At 37.6% G+C, this 16,728-nt stretch overlaps 2 protein-coding genes and 1 long non-coding RNA gene across 4 annotated transcripts in view; 1 reads left to right on the top strand and 2 right to left on the bottom strand.

Moving 5' to 3' along the window:
- The window catches only part of LOC309695753 (uncharacterized protein), a 199,567-nt gene that overhangs the window by 30,619 nt on the left and 152,220 nt on the right, over positions 1 to 16,728 (top strand). The window lies entirely within an intron of this gene.
- Positions 1 to 16,728, bottom strand: part of LOC309696726 — a 167,994-nt gene that overhangs the window by 101,379 nt on the left and 49,887 nt on the right. The window lies entirely within an intron of this gene.
- LOC309694371 (outer mitochondrial transmembrane helix translocase-like) lies at positions 426 to 13,813 on the bottom strand. 2 transcript variants are annotated; one of them, XM_082514426.1, is made up of 11 exons: positions 13,560 to 13,813; positions 11,196 to 11,334; positions 9,978 to 10,073; positions 9,701 to 9,821; positions 6,800 to 7,000; positions 5,618 to 5,724; positions 4,731 to 4,820; positions 4,182 to 4,232; positions 2,504 to 2,628; positions 2,074 to 2,198; positions 426 to 613 (listed from the first exon to the last, which is right to left on the bottom strand). In XM_082514426.1, exons 2-10 carry the CDS (start codon positions 11,316 to 11,318, stop codon positions 2,075 to 2,077), a joined length of 1,038 nt encoding a protein of 345 aa, XP_082370552.1. In that variant the 5' UTR covers positions 11,319 to 11,334; positions 13,560 to 13,813; the 3' UTR covers positions 426 to 613; position 2,074. The 2 variants fall into 2 exon arrangements, with proteins under 2 accessions (XP_082370552.1, XP_082370553.1); XM_082514427.1 differs by having other exon boundaries at positions 13,564 to 13,719.

The following is a 16,728-nucleotide window of genomic DNA, read 5'->3' as shown; positions in this document are numbered from 1 at the left end:
GTGGCTTTCCAATGGACAACAAGGAAGTCAAACTAATGTAGCGTAGCTCATGTCACATTCAATTGTTTGATTGTTCAATTGGTCTCGTATGAAGTGGAAAAGAGGGTTTTTCCATTTGATACGAGAAAATAATATAAACAACTGCAGCACAGTACCTGTTATACCTATAGCATGTAATCACTTTAATAAAATATTATGGTCAACAGTATTGTTCACTGCACTGTCTATCAGGACAAGCAGAGATGAGTCCACTGTCAGAGGCCATAAGATCATTTGTAACCTTCACTAATGCTGTTTCTGCTAGTCTCATTCAAGAGCAGTATTAGTTTTCTTTTAAGATCCAGAAGTCTGTGATGTGTTTCATAGTCTGTAGCAAGTGTTTTACAATTAAAGGACCAAATAAATAAATCCACCCCACACAAATCAAATGTTACTCTGATTTTATTTTTGAGTAAACTCCAAAAATTCTAACAGACAGCTGGTGCTTAGAATACAGTTGAATAAATATTAAAAAGAGATGATTTAATCATTTATGTACAGGCTGGAGTCTTCATGATCAACATGCTGGTTCAGATGCTGATCCTCTCAGTGGAATCGCACTTTCTCTTTCCTCCTTGTATATAAAAAAAGATTTTTAATGTTAATTTAAATTCAAAATTCACAGTTTAAAAAGAAATCCAGCATAAATGAACATGTTATAATAAAGAAAAGTAAATGGTTCAGTCTAACATGTGCTCCAGTGAGACATTAAACTTCAGTAAAACTATGCAGTTATGAAACGTAACTTTAATCTGAGCAAAAACAAATTTGCTCAGTTCTAAATAAAACAGTCAAGTAAACGTGACCTGACAGACATAACCTGAGTGAATGAAGTCCAGTGTTTAACCACTGAGAGCTGAAACTCAGCAGAGGTTTTAAACCTGTGTGCCGGTGATTGGACATCAGCCGCTGATAAAGTGGTTTCGCTTATAAAGTGCTCTGTAGTTTTCTAAATGTCCATCTCCTCCTTCTAAATCCTGTTTGTCATCTTTAACCCTGATCAATCACTCTGAAGGAAACACAACGTCCAGCAGCTCTGCGCTCAGAAAGCAAATGACATTTATATATTTTGTGAACAATATTCCACCAAGATTACAGTATATCGAGCTGCAGCTGCCCACGTTAAACTGTGACTATCACCAGGTAACGTGGTCCTGATTTCTGAATTAGCAGCAGGTGTTAAACAGCTGATAGGTGAACAGGATGTATGCAGGTAAACTGAGGGTTGTCGAGCTGATCGCCGGTGTCATGAGGAAATTGTCAGCTCGTTATTTATGTCACAGAAACACAGACATGTGACCAGGTGGAAATTTGGGGCTGTGGGCTCGGTACACTCTGTCAGCTGACTGTTAGCGAAGCTAGCAACATTGCTAAAAACATCGGAGCAAACAAACTGTTGACAACCTGACATGTGAAGACTACGCCACTACATTCTCGGCTAAAACAATGCGGTCTTAAAGTCTGACATCATTAGTGTCAAATGTGTTAATAATTTATTAATTAAATAATTAATTAATAAATTAAATGTGTCATTAATTAAATCAAATTATAATTAATTAATGAAACATTTAATTAATTTTTTATTTTGTCACTCCTGGCCCTCCATTATGGTGCGCCCCATCTTATATATTTATATATATATAAGTATATATGCAGTAATAAGCAAAAGTCAAGAAACGTTAGGTACACACTGTGCGTTCTTCCTATTGAAATATATTGCTCACAGATTCATGCTGACTGACCTGGAAAACATTACAATTTGTGTTCATGTGTCAATGATTAGATTTCTGCTAACCAGTTCTTGAGCTGACTGGGTTGATTTTCCAGACTTGCAGGTCAGGTTGAATGACACTAGCTAGGCACTGCCTACAAAGGAAAGGGCTGCTAAACCCTCTCCTGTCTGGAAGCTTTTGGAATCAGAATTGGGATCTGAATGCTGTGGTTCTGAACACATTTTACTTTTGCAAGAGCAGCTATATAGTCTAGGTTCCCCTTGTTTATTTATTCATTTCTATGTGTTGTTTCAGTTATTACATTATGAATAGTATGACAATGCCTCATCCAGTGTCAGGCCACCCGGACTCTTGGACTCCTTCATCTTTGTTGTGGCCTTCTGGAGGTCATCCTGACTAATTGGACGGATGCAGTCATCTGAAAGGCTGAGAGAAAGAAATCAGACGTTTAGCAAACAGCAAGTGAACTTCTGAACTTTATAAGAGCAGCTCTGCATCACTCAGTTCAATCATAAAAATGCCTGCACACTGAGAGAGTGAAAAGGAAAAAAAGATGATTTTCACTTGTGCTGTATTTGTCCTAATTAGCATGAAAAAGTGAATATCATCAGAATATTTATTTTATTAGCAATTGATAATACCTATTTGTCAAAATATTGACTTTGATCATTTTAAAACATTTAACGTCCTGTCACTCTACCCACTCTGACCTGGAAATACCAAACACCTACGTGTCAGAATCCATGATTTCTCGGACACACAGCAGTGCTGCCTCACGACAAATCTCTTTGAGGTCACTTCCTGAGAAACCCTCAGTTTCCCTGGCGATGTGGCTGAGGTTAGTCAGTGGATCCACCTACAGAGGCAGAATCAGTCTATCAATGAATCTAGGTATCATTGTAAATCAGAATTTACCATTTAAAACTTACATTCAAAGGCTTGTGTCTAAGTTAAAACTAAAACTAAGTTTAGAAATCAATCCTGTGTGTGCCTCCAGGTGAGAAACACTTGATTCGTGCAACTGTTTTACCTTTATTGGATTATGGTGAGCTGCTTTTTCTGAATGCACCAGCCCACTAACTAAAGGGGTTATGGAAATCGTCTACATTATTGTTCTGTGTATGCTGCTGCTACATGTCCTTCTCTTATATTTGCAGACTTTCCCATTGGTTGGTCTTTATCTATAAATCTCTCCCTCTTATTTATGTGTTTATATGCGTAAAAATCATAACAATACAGCCCTTGTTCTCACAATATCATACAGTTGATTGTCCCACAAATCAAAACACAATTAGGAGTTAGGCTTTGAAATACGCCGCCTCTGTCTCCTGGAATAATCTGCAAAAGGAACTGAAATTGTCAGAAATGGTTACCTTCAGTAAAAGAATGAGAGAACAACTCTTTTAGTCAGCGTGATTTTTTAATGCCACTCTTAACTGATCTGTTAAGAGTGGAAAAGTGTCTTGAAGTTCTCCAGAGGCCTGGTAATGAGCTAATTCATTTAATTCAGGTGTGTTGACTTTAGGCCCGCCCCTATTTTCTCATATTAAGTGAGAAGAAGAAGAAGAAGAAAATCTCAATGTATCATGGGAAACCCCCAGCAGCCTACACCTACTGCAGCATAACTAAGGGAGGATTCAGGGTCACCTGGTCCAGCCCTAACTATATGCTTTAGCAAAAAGAAACGTTTGAAGCCTAATCTTGAAAGTAGAGATCGTGTCTGTCTCCCGAATCCAAACTGGAAGCTGGTTTAATAGAAAAGGGGTCTGAAAACTGAAGGCTCTGCCAGGAAATTAAAGGCCATCCAGGTCTTTATGTCTTTAAGACATTTCTGCAATTTAACTAATTGGTGTGTGTTATCTCACTTCATAGATAGACAGACCTGGGTGTCATCTGCATGGCAGTGAAAATGTATGCTATGTCTTCTAATGATGCTGCCTAAGGGAAACATGTATAATGTAAACAGAATTGGTCCTAGCACTGAACCCTGTGGAACTCCATAATTAACCTCAGTGTGAGAAGAGGACTCTCCATTTACATGCACAAATTGGAGTCTATTAGATAGATATGATACAAACCACTGCAGCGCAGTACCTGTAATACCTACAGCATGTTCTAATCGCTCTAATAGGATATTATGGTCGACAGTATCGAATGCTGCACTAAGGTCTAGCAGGACAAGCACAGACACGAGTCCACTGTCAGAGGCCATAAGAAGATCATTTGTAACCTTCACTAAAGCTTTCCTTTTCTTCACTCATTTTTATTATTGTGGATTTAATGTTTCTTTGGCTTCATGTACTAACTACATTAAAAGAGCAGAAGAAGAACCATGTTGGTAAAATAATGTAAGATCATAAGGATTAATATCTCAGTCACATGACTTTTTCCCTTTTGCTGTGAACTTACCGTCTCATTCTCCAGGATCAGTCTGAGTATCTGCTTGCGCTGCTCAATGTTCTGCAGAAACAAACACACTGTCAGACCCTCACACACACCCCTGTCTGACGGTGGTGTGCGCCATAGACTATGTCTCATATGCTGGTGCATGCCGCCTTTACGGTATCACTTCAGCTGGTCATGCACCACTCTGTTTTTGTAACCTAGTACACCACCGCAGATGAAGACATGAGTGTTAGAGCTTTGTCAGTTTTTGCTGCATTTTAATGATGTATCATTAGAGAAACACAAGACTTCTTGGGATGCTTTTCTTTAGGTTTGACGTCTTCACTGCTTTATTCCTTCTAATGTGGTGATATTATCTGAGTAGTGACACCTGCCATTCAGGAGAATACCGCAGCATCCAGCCTTAACAGGATAAATAGAAATGAATGTGTGATGATGTTGCCACGGCACGCAAACCGACCAATGCAGAGGGTACACTGCTGCGTTCAGTATGCTTTTTGTTTGTTGGTTTGTTTTTAAAAAACAGTTAGACTTATTTTGAAGAGGACATACAGGCAGCTTGATGTGGATCTTGGTGGGCATCCTCCTCAAGATGGCAGGGTCTATGTCCTCAGGACGATTGGTGGCTCCCATAATGATCACCTGACAAAGTACACTTTCAATCAGATTTACATACAGACCGAAACTGCGAAGAAACATTTTATTGATTATCTGATCGTTTATGTTCAGGATTCACATATAGATTATGGAGAGAAATTGGGTTCTAAAGGGTTGCAAATAGGGGTGGTTTTAAAAAAAAAAATCCCAATTCTAATCGATTTTAGGTCTTTAGGGTCTTTCTGTGTGGAGTCAGCTGACATCTGGGATAGGCTCCAAAGCCCCCCGCAACCATGAAAAATATAAGTGGAAGCAAATAGATGGATGGATAATTGATTTTAATTTGAATAATCCAATACTGATTCATTAAATCTTAAAATCAATTTTTAAATATAAATGTATTTTAGCAGAATCTCAGCTTAAAGCTCACAAAACTATTTTAACAACCTCCAAACTGTTAAAAGAGCAAACGATTAAAGAGCAGGTAAATGGATTGATTCTCTAAAAAGATGTAAACATAAAACGCAAATCATTTACTCGTACACGCTGTTGGCATGAAAGCAAACATCTTATTCTGAAACTGCAAAAAGTTGATGCAAATTTAACTGAACTAGGAGCAAAAATGGCTAAAAACTACAGTTTTGCTTTATGGCCTATGGAAGTGAGTCCTCAAACGTTACACAGAAATTCCTGTAAACATTTGTGAATCAATTTATGCTTGTGGATCACCCTGTATGCATTTGCAACCCTTTTGAGACAAATTCCCCTCCATAATACATCCACAGCTCAGTGAATTTCTTGAGACTCCATATTGAACCTAAACATTTCAGACGTGTGCATACCTGGCACTGGTGGTCTGTTTCGAGTCCATCCCACAAACTCATAAACTGAGCCTTCATCATAGCTGTGACTTCATGATCTCTGCTGGATCGACTCCTCAGAAAGGAATCTGTTCATACACACAGTTTTATCATCTCAGTTATGATTTCATTGTTTGAAAATGTTTTGCCTCTTTTTTTGCTTCTATGGTATTTGTCAAAATGTATACAGTTAAGACCAAATATTAAAATACATTCACGTCTCTCTTTGAACTGTTTGTGCAGACCAAATTCACTGAAAGCAGAATCAGTTTCTTTATATGTTTAATTTATGTTTAAGAAAATTCTAAATTTTAAGGTAGTACATGGAAAATATCGCCACTAAATGTTAGCAGGTTGTAGTCAAGTGAATTTTGTTTTCTTTCCCTTCCCAATTAAATTGTATAATCCTACAGTGTCATGGTCCTGGCTCATTTGAACCAGTGTTTTGTGTTTTTGTATTTTCGTGTTATTTTGTGTTATAGTTTATGGTTAAGTTTCTTTAGTTAGTCTTGAGTTAATTCCTATATTGCCAAGGTTTTTCTGTTTAGCTCCTTCATTATATATTATTTATTTATTTGTCTTTGCCCTCTGTGCCGCTCTCCATCTCTGTCTGTCTTTATATATGTTGTGTGAGTCTTCCATTCTATGTTTCCCGTCATGTCTCCTCTCGCTCGTGTCCCATCGCTCCCTCTCGTCTGCCTCTCCTCTCCATCATGTTCCTCTATTTCTTGTTTTATTGTGAAGGCCCTATGTCCCTGTAGCTGTGTCCCAAAACCTAGGCCGCATCCTCCTGAGGCCGCATTTGAAGGCTGATTACTTCACAGCCAGCGATGAAGCCTGTCCCAATTCAAAGGCCGCTCCAAATGCGTCCTTCATTTCCCTGGATTTGAAGGATGGGTTATTTTCGTTTCAGCTAATAAAACTGTATACAATAAATTTTTGACTTAACATCCTGCCTACGGGCCTGCATTTGGATCCTTTCCTTCCTGCACTACACAGTCGATTCATGACATGAAGTGGGCATTGTAAGCAAAACACACAGTTTAACAAAAAAAAAAACTATTTTTCAAACTTAATTTGTCAAAATGATTTCCACTTTATCAGAGAGAGATAAACTGTATGTGTGTATGTGTGTGCGCGCATCTGTGTGTGTGTCTTTCTCACCTATCTCGTCGATGAAGATGATTGTTGGGCCCAGTTTGGAGGCCAGTGAGAACACAGCAGCAGTCAGTTTCTGGGACTCTCCGTACCATTTATCTGTCAGCGTGCTCGGCTTCAAGTTGATGAAAGCAAAGCCCGCCTCTTTTGCTGTTGCCTTGGCGATGAGTGTCTTACCACATCCTGGGGGTCCATACAGCAGCACACCTGTGTGAAGACAGTGGGATTTTGTATTATTTTGCCGATTGCTAGAAATCAAACTACCATGAAAGTAACAGCTTGTTGCTCGCCTACGGACTCAAATGTCGCATCGATGGCAATAGCTCATCTCTCTCACACACACTGTGGACACATAGGGCTCTGATATATCTCATATCAGCTCTGATTTCTATGACTGATTTGATTTCGATTCACAAGGTCCCGATTTTTCCCATTTCCTGATTCAGTTTGATTAGATTCAATTCATTTCAGGTTGACTCAGACAGTGAGAGATATTATAATTCTGATCATTTATTAGTACATATCAGAATCAGAATACTTTATTAATCCCTAAGGAAAATATGTGGGTTGCAGTTGCTCCAAGACAGTAACAGACTAGACTATTTAACAATAAGTTACAGATACAGATTTAAGAAATATCTTTTTTTTTATATAAGAAGAAAGCTGGCACTTGTGAGTTTTCATCAGGGGTGTGAGAATCACAGCAGAAGCCTTTGTGTCAAAGTAACTGAGGATAAAACACAGATAAACATGAAATTATGTTCATCCACCTCCTTCTCCCTGGTGTCCTAGACCTCCTTCTCCTTCTACTCCTCCACCTCCTCCTCCTCAACCTCTTCCTTTGCATGTCTTTGGATCCATTGTTTCAAACCTGAATGAGCTGACTTTGGCCCTTTTGTCCATCAAAGTTTCTGATTGGTGTGTGATACATTTTGACTTCGTAATTGTGTAGTAACTGAGCTAAAGCTGTGCTGATTCGAGTTAACATTACTGACTGCTTTCTAAGTGACAACATGGTGTCAGCACTGACAAATGTACGAATATGTGTGTAGAGTTTTACAGTAACAGTTCACCATATCTGACTCATGTGGTAAAGCAGCGGCATAGTGTTTATAGTTCAGGGAAATGGCTGTGCTTTTTGGGAAGTGGCATTAAGGTTTTGAAATTTGGGTTCACAAGATTGGTTGTAGTGTTTAAGCAATTGAGAAAACCGTTATTATTATTATTATTATTATTATTATTATTATTATTATTATTATTATTATTATTATTATTATTATTATGTTTTTGTTGTTTTTAATAGTTTTTTTTTCCCTCTGTCTGAACTTATGCCTTAACAAAGTGACAAAGTCCACACCACTATAATAAATACGTTTATGTTTGTGTCTTGTTCACACACCCAGGGTTCTTAGCCAAACTTACTTCTGGTTCTCTTATTACAGATTACGCTGCATTCAGGAGCCCTAGTCCTTTACTGCATATATCAGGGAGTCAAGTAGTTTTTTCAGAGCACCTACAGTATTAAGAGTTGTACACAGCAAACACACAAAATGCAAGACACACTAATTTGCTAAGCTATGATAAAATGAAACTATCAATTATAGTTACCAGAGTACTAAAGAAAGTTTAATTATTTGTTAAACAAATACTTTCACAATCAACACACACAAGCAAACAATAGCAAAACCAAGCGGCAATCCCAACACTTCTAATTTTAACCTGCACAGTCTTGAGCCTTTTGTCAAATCACATGCCAAACATTTGGGGGTTATATTTGACAGCAATTTCACCTTTGAAAAACAAATTAGCTCAGTCGTACAGCGGTCTTTCTTCAAACTGAGGCTTTTATCTAAGGTGAGATCATTTTTATCTTTTAAAAACTTTGAACGAGCGATTCATGCTTTCATTATATCCCAGCTGGACTATTGTAACTCCTTATATGCTGGAGTTAGCCAGACCTGCCTGGCAAGGCTGCAGTTGGTCCAGAATGCTGCAGCTCATCTTCTGACACGTACTAAAAGATGTGAACACATTTCCCCGGTACTTGCCTCCCTTCATTGGCTCCCTGTCCGCTTCAGAATTAATTTTAAAATTTTATTGTTGACTTACAAAGCCCTGAATGGACAGGCTCCCGGGTATTTGTCTGACCTCTTGCAGACTTATACCCCCCTTAGATCTCTTAGATCAAGTGATCTTTTGCTTTTAGCTGTACCAAGGTCGAGGCTGGTTCATAGAGGTGATCGAGCATTTGCAATCGTAGCGCCTAAGCTGTGGAATAATTTACCCCTACACATCAGACAGGCTCATACTGTCAATCTTTTTAAATCTTATCTTAAAACGCATTTTTATTTACTGGCTTTTAATACAGCATGAGAGTTATTTGTTAATTCATATTTGTTGTTTGCTTTTAATACTCTAAGTTGTTTTATTATGCATGTTGTATTCTTGTACAGCACTTTGGTCAACGCTCCTGTTGTAATTAAATGTGCTATATAAATAATTAAACTATTAACTATTAAGGTGCATTAAACTCTGTCGGAAACTGAAAACTCATTCACAACCTGTATGCTTTAAATAAACAGTGACAAACACTTCCATTTCTCTGGACACGCATACAGAGAATCAACCAATTACAAACAGACTAAAGTAAAAGAATTTAAATGGTATATATATATATATAATCAAAATAGAAATTACAGCAAACAAGAAATGGTTATTGTTGATCGATTATATCTAATACAGATGTAATGTAATGGTTAAAAGCTGTGCATCCTTTGTAGATTTTGATTAAAGTTTCTGTGGGTGTCCTGATTAAGGCAATTTTCTATCCCATCTAAGAATAATTAAGGCAAAGGCTGATGCTAATGGGGATCCTGAACGACAACAAAAAAGTGAATGATTGCTGACCTTTGAGCGGCTGCAGCAGCCGGGATTTCCTGAACAGATGTCTTTTCTGAACGGGGAAGATCATTTTCTCCTTGAGCTCGTTGATCACCTCCTCCAGACCTGCGATATCCCTCCATGTGATCTGCACACAGGAAGAAATCTGGATGGATATTGGCTGCAAGTGCTGATGCACGAAGATAAACCCCACACTTCCTGTTTCTGTCAGTACTGGGTGCTGTCAGTTCTTTGTGGTTTATATTTACAGCTTCAGTTTAAACAACATGTAAAGTGGCATTACCTGCATGGTCCGCGGGTCAACCCGATGAGTGACAATGCGCCGTTCATACACCGAGAGTTTAACATTTTTAGATTTATTTTGACCTGTCCTCGTTGTCTGAAAAACACAAAAGCAGAAACAAATCAAAGGCTCAGCCTGTGCTCTATGTCAGGATCATACTGTCCTCATCAGCAGGAGACAATTTTCTCAAATAAAACATTCAGGATGAAAGATGTATGTGTAGGTTCTCTGTCATCTGGGTCATGGCAATCTAAGAAGCTTGGAAAGAAAAGTAACTGGAAGAGCAGTTGTGCCATAGTCTATAGGATGATAGTTAAAATGTGACCATAAAGAAAAGACAGAATTATAGTCGAGAATAAGCAATAAGCTTCTCCCGGATGGCCGAACTCCTCACCCCATCTCTAACGGAGAGGCCAGCCAGCCTTCGGAGAAAGCTCATTGTTGCTGCTTTTATCTGCAATTTCGTTCTTTTGGTCACTATCCAAAGCTCGTCACCATAGGTGAAGGTAGGGACGTAGATCAGCCAGTAAACTGAAAATTCTGCTTTTATGCTCAGCTCTCTTTTCACCATACGGACCAGTACAGTGTCCACATCACTACAGTCATAGCATCAATCTGACAGACTCTCAGTGCAGGACTCACTGCCTACGTCCTCACAAATTCTCCTACCCTCTTCCTTTACATCTGATGCGTTCATCGAGGTGAAAGAAAAAAAGGTTAGGAAAAGGAGATGAAACAGATTTCGGGAACCTACAGATTTTTGGTTACATCCTGTTAGAAATGTTCATCCTACTGTAAAACCTGCCTAGCAGATCTGATTATGAGCAGCTTCAATCCATTCAGTTTGGGTGTTTGTGCTCAGACTGATTTTTATGTGCATCTGCTGACTGTGGAAAATTATATCATTAATCTCTTGTCTTCTTTCTTGTTTGCACAAAAGCTTGTTCTGTATAGTTATTAATCAGGATGTTTTTAAAGTATAATTCTAAAAATGTCATTATCTTTACAAATGAAAAGAAAGGCAAAATTAATATATTCTCTGAAATTATCAGGTAATATCTGCACATCAGCAAATCTGAGATTAAACATGAGAAAGAATCAGAATTAATCCACATTAAGATGAGACAAAAAAAACAAACATCTGAAGACAAAACCTGTTGCAATAAATCTTGATTCCCCTCCCACCTGCCTGTGAGGCTTCTCCTGCTGATTCCTTACCTGGTATAACTGGTATATGATGCCTAGGCTTAGGCCTAGGCCTACGCCTAGACCCTGGCCTAGACCTTGGCCTAGGCCGAGAAAAAGAGCGATGCCTCCAGCTCGCACAAAGCTCAGTCCCATTGTCACGTCACAGATTCTGAGACACAAACAGGTTTACACAGCGATTAATGTATAAAATGCTATCAAGGAGATGAATACAAACAGCAGGAGCATAACAACTCACCACCTCGCAACAGTCTCTCACTCACTGCTTGTTATTACTGTGCGGAATACAAATGTTTTATGAAGGACAGAAGTCTAAAAAATGCCCAATCATCTAGAGTTTTAGAAAGTTCAGGAAGAAACTGAGACAATGCAAAAAGTCAAAAATATCTAAAGCTCGCTCAGAATTGGGGATGGGATACTTGATACTGACATTTTGACACTGTGTTTAGCTGACAAAGTGCAAATTTTTCAAAACACTGGCTGCGTTCCAAACCTCCCTCTTGTCTCCTCTTCCTAACCTCTTTTCCTTGATCTTGATGGGAATGTCATTGAGGTCATGTAAAGGCTGATGGGAAGATTGATACTAAGAAAAGAGAAGAGCAATGCTCTGAAATTTGGAACATCACTAACAACGTGATGCTGAATGTTGGATATGTTGAACTTACAATATACAAAACTTGGACTACAAAATCCATATCATACAAATCCATATCTGTACTCCAGTGACTTCTAAAATGAGAATATCCTGTGAAAAATATATTTTATTAGAAAGGTTTGAATTTTAAAGTAATGTTTAGGTCCAGATTTAAATTATTTTGATATTAAAAAGCTTTTAGATTTACTATAGAGACACAGTGCCAGTTTTGTGACAGCAAGTTAGGAACAGGAGAATTTTTGAGGCTGGTCTTATTGCATATCATTTTGTAGGAGTTTCCCTTTCAGGAGGAGAATATTTAAATGAGTAGCACAAATGTGAAAGTCTATTGCACACAATTTACTGGAAATGTCATTAATTGAAAAATCATATCTTGTGCTTGTTGTGGTTGTGATAGATGCTACAAGGAGTTTTAATTTTTAGGAGGAGAGATGCAATCAGAAGAAGTGTGTAATCGATAGTTTACACGGATGGCTCAAAACTGTGGGGACATTACCCCACCAATCGTTCCTAAAAAATAATGAGAATTTACTCACAAGAATCTCATATTAACTGAATATTAACTTAAGTTAATTATCTAATTAACATATTAACTCCTTGGGGGGCATTTCTATTCGATTCAATTATTAAAGAGAGACAATCTCCTGATTTCAATCTGAAAATTTTGAACACAACAATAGCGCCAAGTCACAGTTGCCTCAAGTCGCCTGCTATTTTTGTGCAAAGCTAACTGAACAGTCTGACTTTTGGTTCTAATCAAGGTACTGAGCTTGAATCCGTTAAGTTGAAGATGAGCAGACAATAATAAAAATGAAATATCTCTTCTTCCTCCTACATTCGAAAGAAAGTGAAACATAATTAACCAGGATGACAACTGAGATCAAAATTGGGTTAAGAGATGAAAATCATCCCAGAAGTCCTTGTAAATTCTCCTTAAATACAGTAACTACTTAAACCTCTGGCATTACAGAATGCTAACATCTGAGTAGCTCATGGTTGCGAGTAATTTTAATAATTAGTATATAATAATATATATAATATTAATATAATAATTAAATAGTCTTTGTCACTTTGTTGCTGCTATTTTTCCTTCAGCATCGTTTGAAGAAAAAAAAAACACAACAGCCCTTCAATATCGTACTATGTGAATGGACAACAAAGATTGAAGAAACACTTCATTTGTAGCTGGAAAAATGCAACATTTGGACAGACTTATGGGAAAATCTTCATGAGATTCAGTCCTTACGATCCTCACATAATTAACGATTATTTTCAAACAACAAATTCACAAAGTATTTTTATAACATTTCATCCCCTGTTAGAGACAGATTGCTATTCTGAAAGTGAAACTTTTACAAATACATATTCCATAAGATCTAGTTCAAACTAACTGTCAGTCAAACTCCTCTTTTCCTAAGTCCATATCTATCCTCATCCACAAACAAAGTGAGTAGGAATATGAGACAGGAGGGACTTTGAAAAAAAAAATCCTGGAGCTGGAGTCAAACGCACAAAAACTTTAAATCAGCCAACGTGACATGTGTGTTTTGAATCACACCTCGGAGTACCTGCGCTTCATAAACCCGCCACACAAGCATCCATTATCCACATACTCATACATACTGAATCAATATAAAAAAAATATAATGTATAGGCTACCACTTCTTTAAACAAAATTTAAATATATATTCTGTTTTATAAAATAATAAAATAAATCTCACCCACAGAAGGACAACACGAAGACGGCAACAAACAAGTCAGGTAGAGTAAAGCAGCAGATATCGTTTTAGGAGAAATCACGTGGTGACACAGCTGAGTTGCGGTGGTGCCAAACTGCATGGGAAGCGCCAACTTTCGTCTTATTTGCTGTTCGTGGTGGTAGGAGGAGACTGTCTTTCGTGCTGTTCGCTGGTTTACTTTTTTTGCTCGTTTATCAGCGGGAAAACACAGCAAGGGAACTAAACCGGATCAAAGGAACTAGACGAGGAAAGTGAAACTAAATACAAAGCACAACAGACAACCAACATAAAACAGGGAAACAAAACGCAAGAACACTTTTCAAAGTGACACGAACTCAACAACAACATAACACACGGGAGGAATAAAGCGAATCAAGGAATATAAACCAAGTATAACAATAGACAGAAATAGTAAAACTAAGTAAGTAAAAAAACTAAGAAAGCACGTGAATAATGACGTGAAGAAACCAAATCACGAGTCCGTGAAAGCTATATAATGGTTAAAAAAAACCTCGAGCAAACAAACAAACAAAAAAAAATTAATGTCCAAATTTATTCTTCCTCTATAATAACTTGTTTGCGCTGATTTTCAGTTCAGATTTCAGTCCATCATGACTCAGCTCTTTCTCCCTCGGTAATAATCAATAATCATATGACCCAAAAAAATTACCATGAACATATTGCAATGCAATATAATGTGTGTGATAGAAATGAAAACTATTAAATGAATTTATTATTTTGCGCCCTTTTTAATTTTAGACAAAAAGTGCAGTTTTTCTGACAAAAATGCCCCATTTTTAGACATGGAAAAGGTTATTCTTAAAAACAGCTGCTTCTTAACAACAGAGAGCAGGATGGGGGAGATGGAGGCTGCACGCCCCGTTAAGCATTATTTCGTTTTATTTGCTTTTGATTAATCCGAAACAAGGAACATAGGAAGCACAGGTACACGCCACACCTCTGCATGAGTCGGTCGCACAGGAGCAAGAGTCCACGCGATAGTGTGTTTCGTCTCGCACATCAGCCAGTGTGGGTACAATGACAATCTCTCGAACTCCTCCCAGACCCGTCAATAAAATCATTAAGATATTTTTTGATAAACTGCCAAAGAGCCATTTTTACCCCCCAGTTCAGACGCCTCTGCATTAGGATCTGATCCAGCACCCGAGGAGAGCAGCGGACACAAATGATTGTGAAGAAGTGACAGATATATGATGGCAGGTCTTAGATAATCGTGAGTTATTGTGTCTGATTGTAAGATTGTAAAATTGTAAAAAACACAAAACTCTGGAAGAGGCGTACACGCACTGTGGAAAAGTAAAGGCGTGTTGCATTCTCTAAAACTGTTTTGTGAACAGTTGTCCAAGTATATATTCCTTTTAAAATGTGACACATGTAATATGATCATCAAAGAACGTGATTTTTATAAAACATGTATTCTTCTGTTTTGAAAGTGTCAGATTTTCATAAAACATTTATTAGTGTAGCGGCAATCTTCGGTCCTTCGTCGCTTCTGCTGGACGTAAAGTTTCTGACTCGTGCTTGGCTGTAGGCCTTTCGGTAGCAAAAACGAGGTGAATGTAAAAAAGAAAAAAAGGAAAACGTTTATTTACTCCACACAAACCGAAAACTCCAAAACAAATGCCTCCAGTGGAGCTCCGTTTACATCTATTTTATGTCATAAACGATAAACAACTGTTGCTCCACCACATTGCGGCCTAACACACCCGCTTTGTCAGTGAGAACGTGTTGATGACACCTACCACCACTTTACAACAACCCAATAGATTAAGAAAGCAGGACAAATTTAGAGCATATGGACCATAGTATATTGTATTACAACATAAAATAATCCAGATTGTAACTAGAAACTCAGATTATAGATCATAACAAAATACTCAAATACGGTCCGATGTATTTGAGTAAAATATTGGCCTGGACTGTCTAAGCTCCAATAATTAGTATGTTGTAATTTGTTTAGACTGTGTGTAATTTTTATAGAAACCTTGTCCATTGTATGTGTAATCATGAAAACATGTAAAACTCCACAGCAGTGATACTTATTCTTACATATTTATTCTTTTTTGTGGTACTTTACTGTTCCAATGAAACATCTGATTTCTTTTTTTTTTCTTTTTCGGTAAAGCAAAGTCACTCTCACAGCACTGATTTTAGAGGAATGTTCAACAATTGTTCCAGACTGCCTTTTCTCCAGTGAGGGTTACGGTGAAACAACATTTAGGTTGTTATTTTCTGTGATTGCACACTGCCTCTCAGTAAGCTGTACAGACGTTTTAATTCAATTTTATCTATATATCACCAAATTACAACAACAGTCACCTGGACGTGAAACTGTTAGTCACACAAATGGTGAACAGAAAGTAATTTTCCAATTGTGAAATCCACATTTTTCCAAACAGTTAACACAAAGGCCTAAACAGAGGCACTCATGCTCAAAGTGACACATTTTCTTTGCAAAAGGCTCTAATAATGCCAAAACATTTAAAATATGAAACAAAAGCAAATTTTGTTTTCAAACATCAGAACTTGTAAACAAGTGTATGAGCTTGTCCGATCAATCATTACACAAAACACAGTACTGAATCCGTGCACCATTGCTCATCATTGTAGCCCATTACACAGCCTTTGTCATTTGTTGTCTTTCTACATAGGCTGTGTCAAATTTGCTTTCTTGCAATAAGTTAGATCCAGAATCAGAAATAGTTTGATGCTAATTTTATTGAGTCAATTACTTTTTTCCAAACTGTGACTGAATATTGAAACACTGGAAATATTACAAAAAAATACATATAAACCAAAATAAAATCTATTACAGTATAAGAAATTGCCACTTTTGATACTCAATCGCTCACCTTAGACCTTCTCAACTGATGCTGGTAAAGAACTACACAGATGTGGCATCTTTGAAGGCCTGCAGACTGATTGCGAAATGAAAGTTTGTGGTAAGGACTTCAAAAACAGGTGATTTATTTATTTCATACTGATCTTGGTAGTTTCTAATAGTTAGAAATAGGTGATTTCTGTTTGGTTACCACAGCTAAAACAATGGGGTTTGGACTGCTTGAATGAGATTAATTGTTTTGCAAAAAGGTGGGGAAAAGTTGTCAAGCCAATGAGAAAGGGTTAACAC

Source organism: Aulonocara stuartgranti (genome assembly GCF_965226115.1).
Source record: "Aulonocara stuartgranti genome assembly, chromosome: 3".
Taxonomy (NCBI): domain Eukaryota; kingdom Metazoa; phylum Chordata; class Actinopteri; order Cichliformes; family Cichlidae; genus Aulonocara; species Aulonocara stuartgranti.
This window is presented reverse-complemented; position numbering and strand designations above follow the sequence as displayed.

Coding starts and splice junctions, on each gene's coding strand:
- LOC309694371 (XM_082514426.1), bottom strand. CDS start 11,318: ATGGGACTGAGCTTTGTGCGAGCTGGAGGCATCGCTCTTTTTCTCGGC. Junction 9,822..9,977: donor TTGACCCGCGGACCATGCAG/GTAATGCCACTT, acceptor TCCTGTGTGCAG/ATCACATGGAGGGATATCGC. Junction 5,725..6,799: donor CATCTTCATCGACGAGATAG/GTGAGAAAGACA, acceptor GTGTATGAACAG/ATTCCTTTCTGAGGAGTCGA.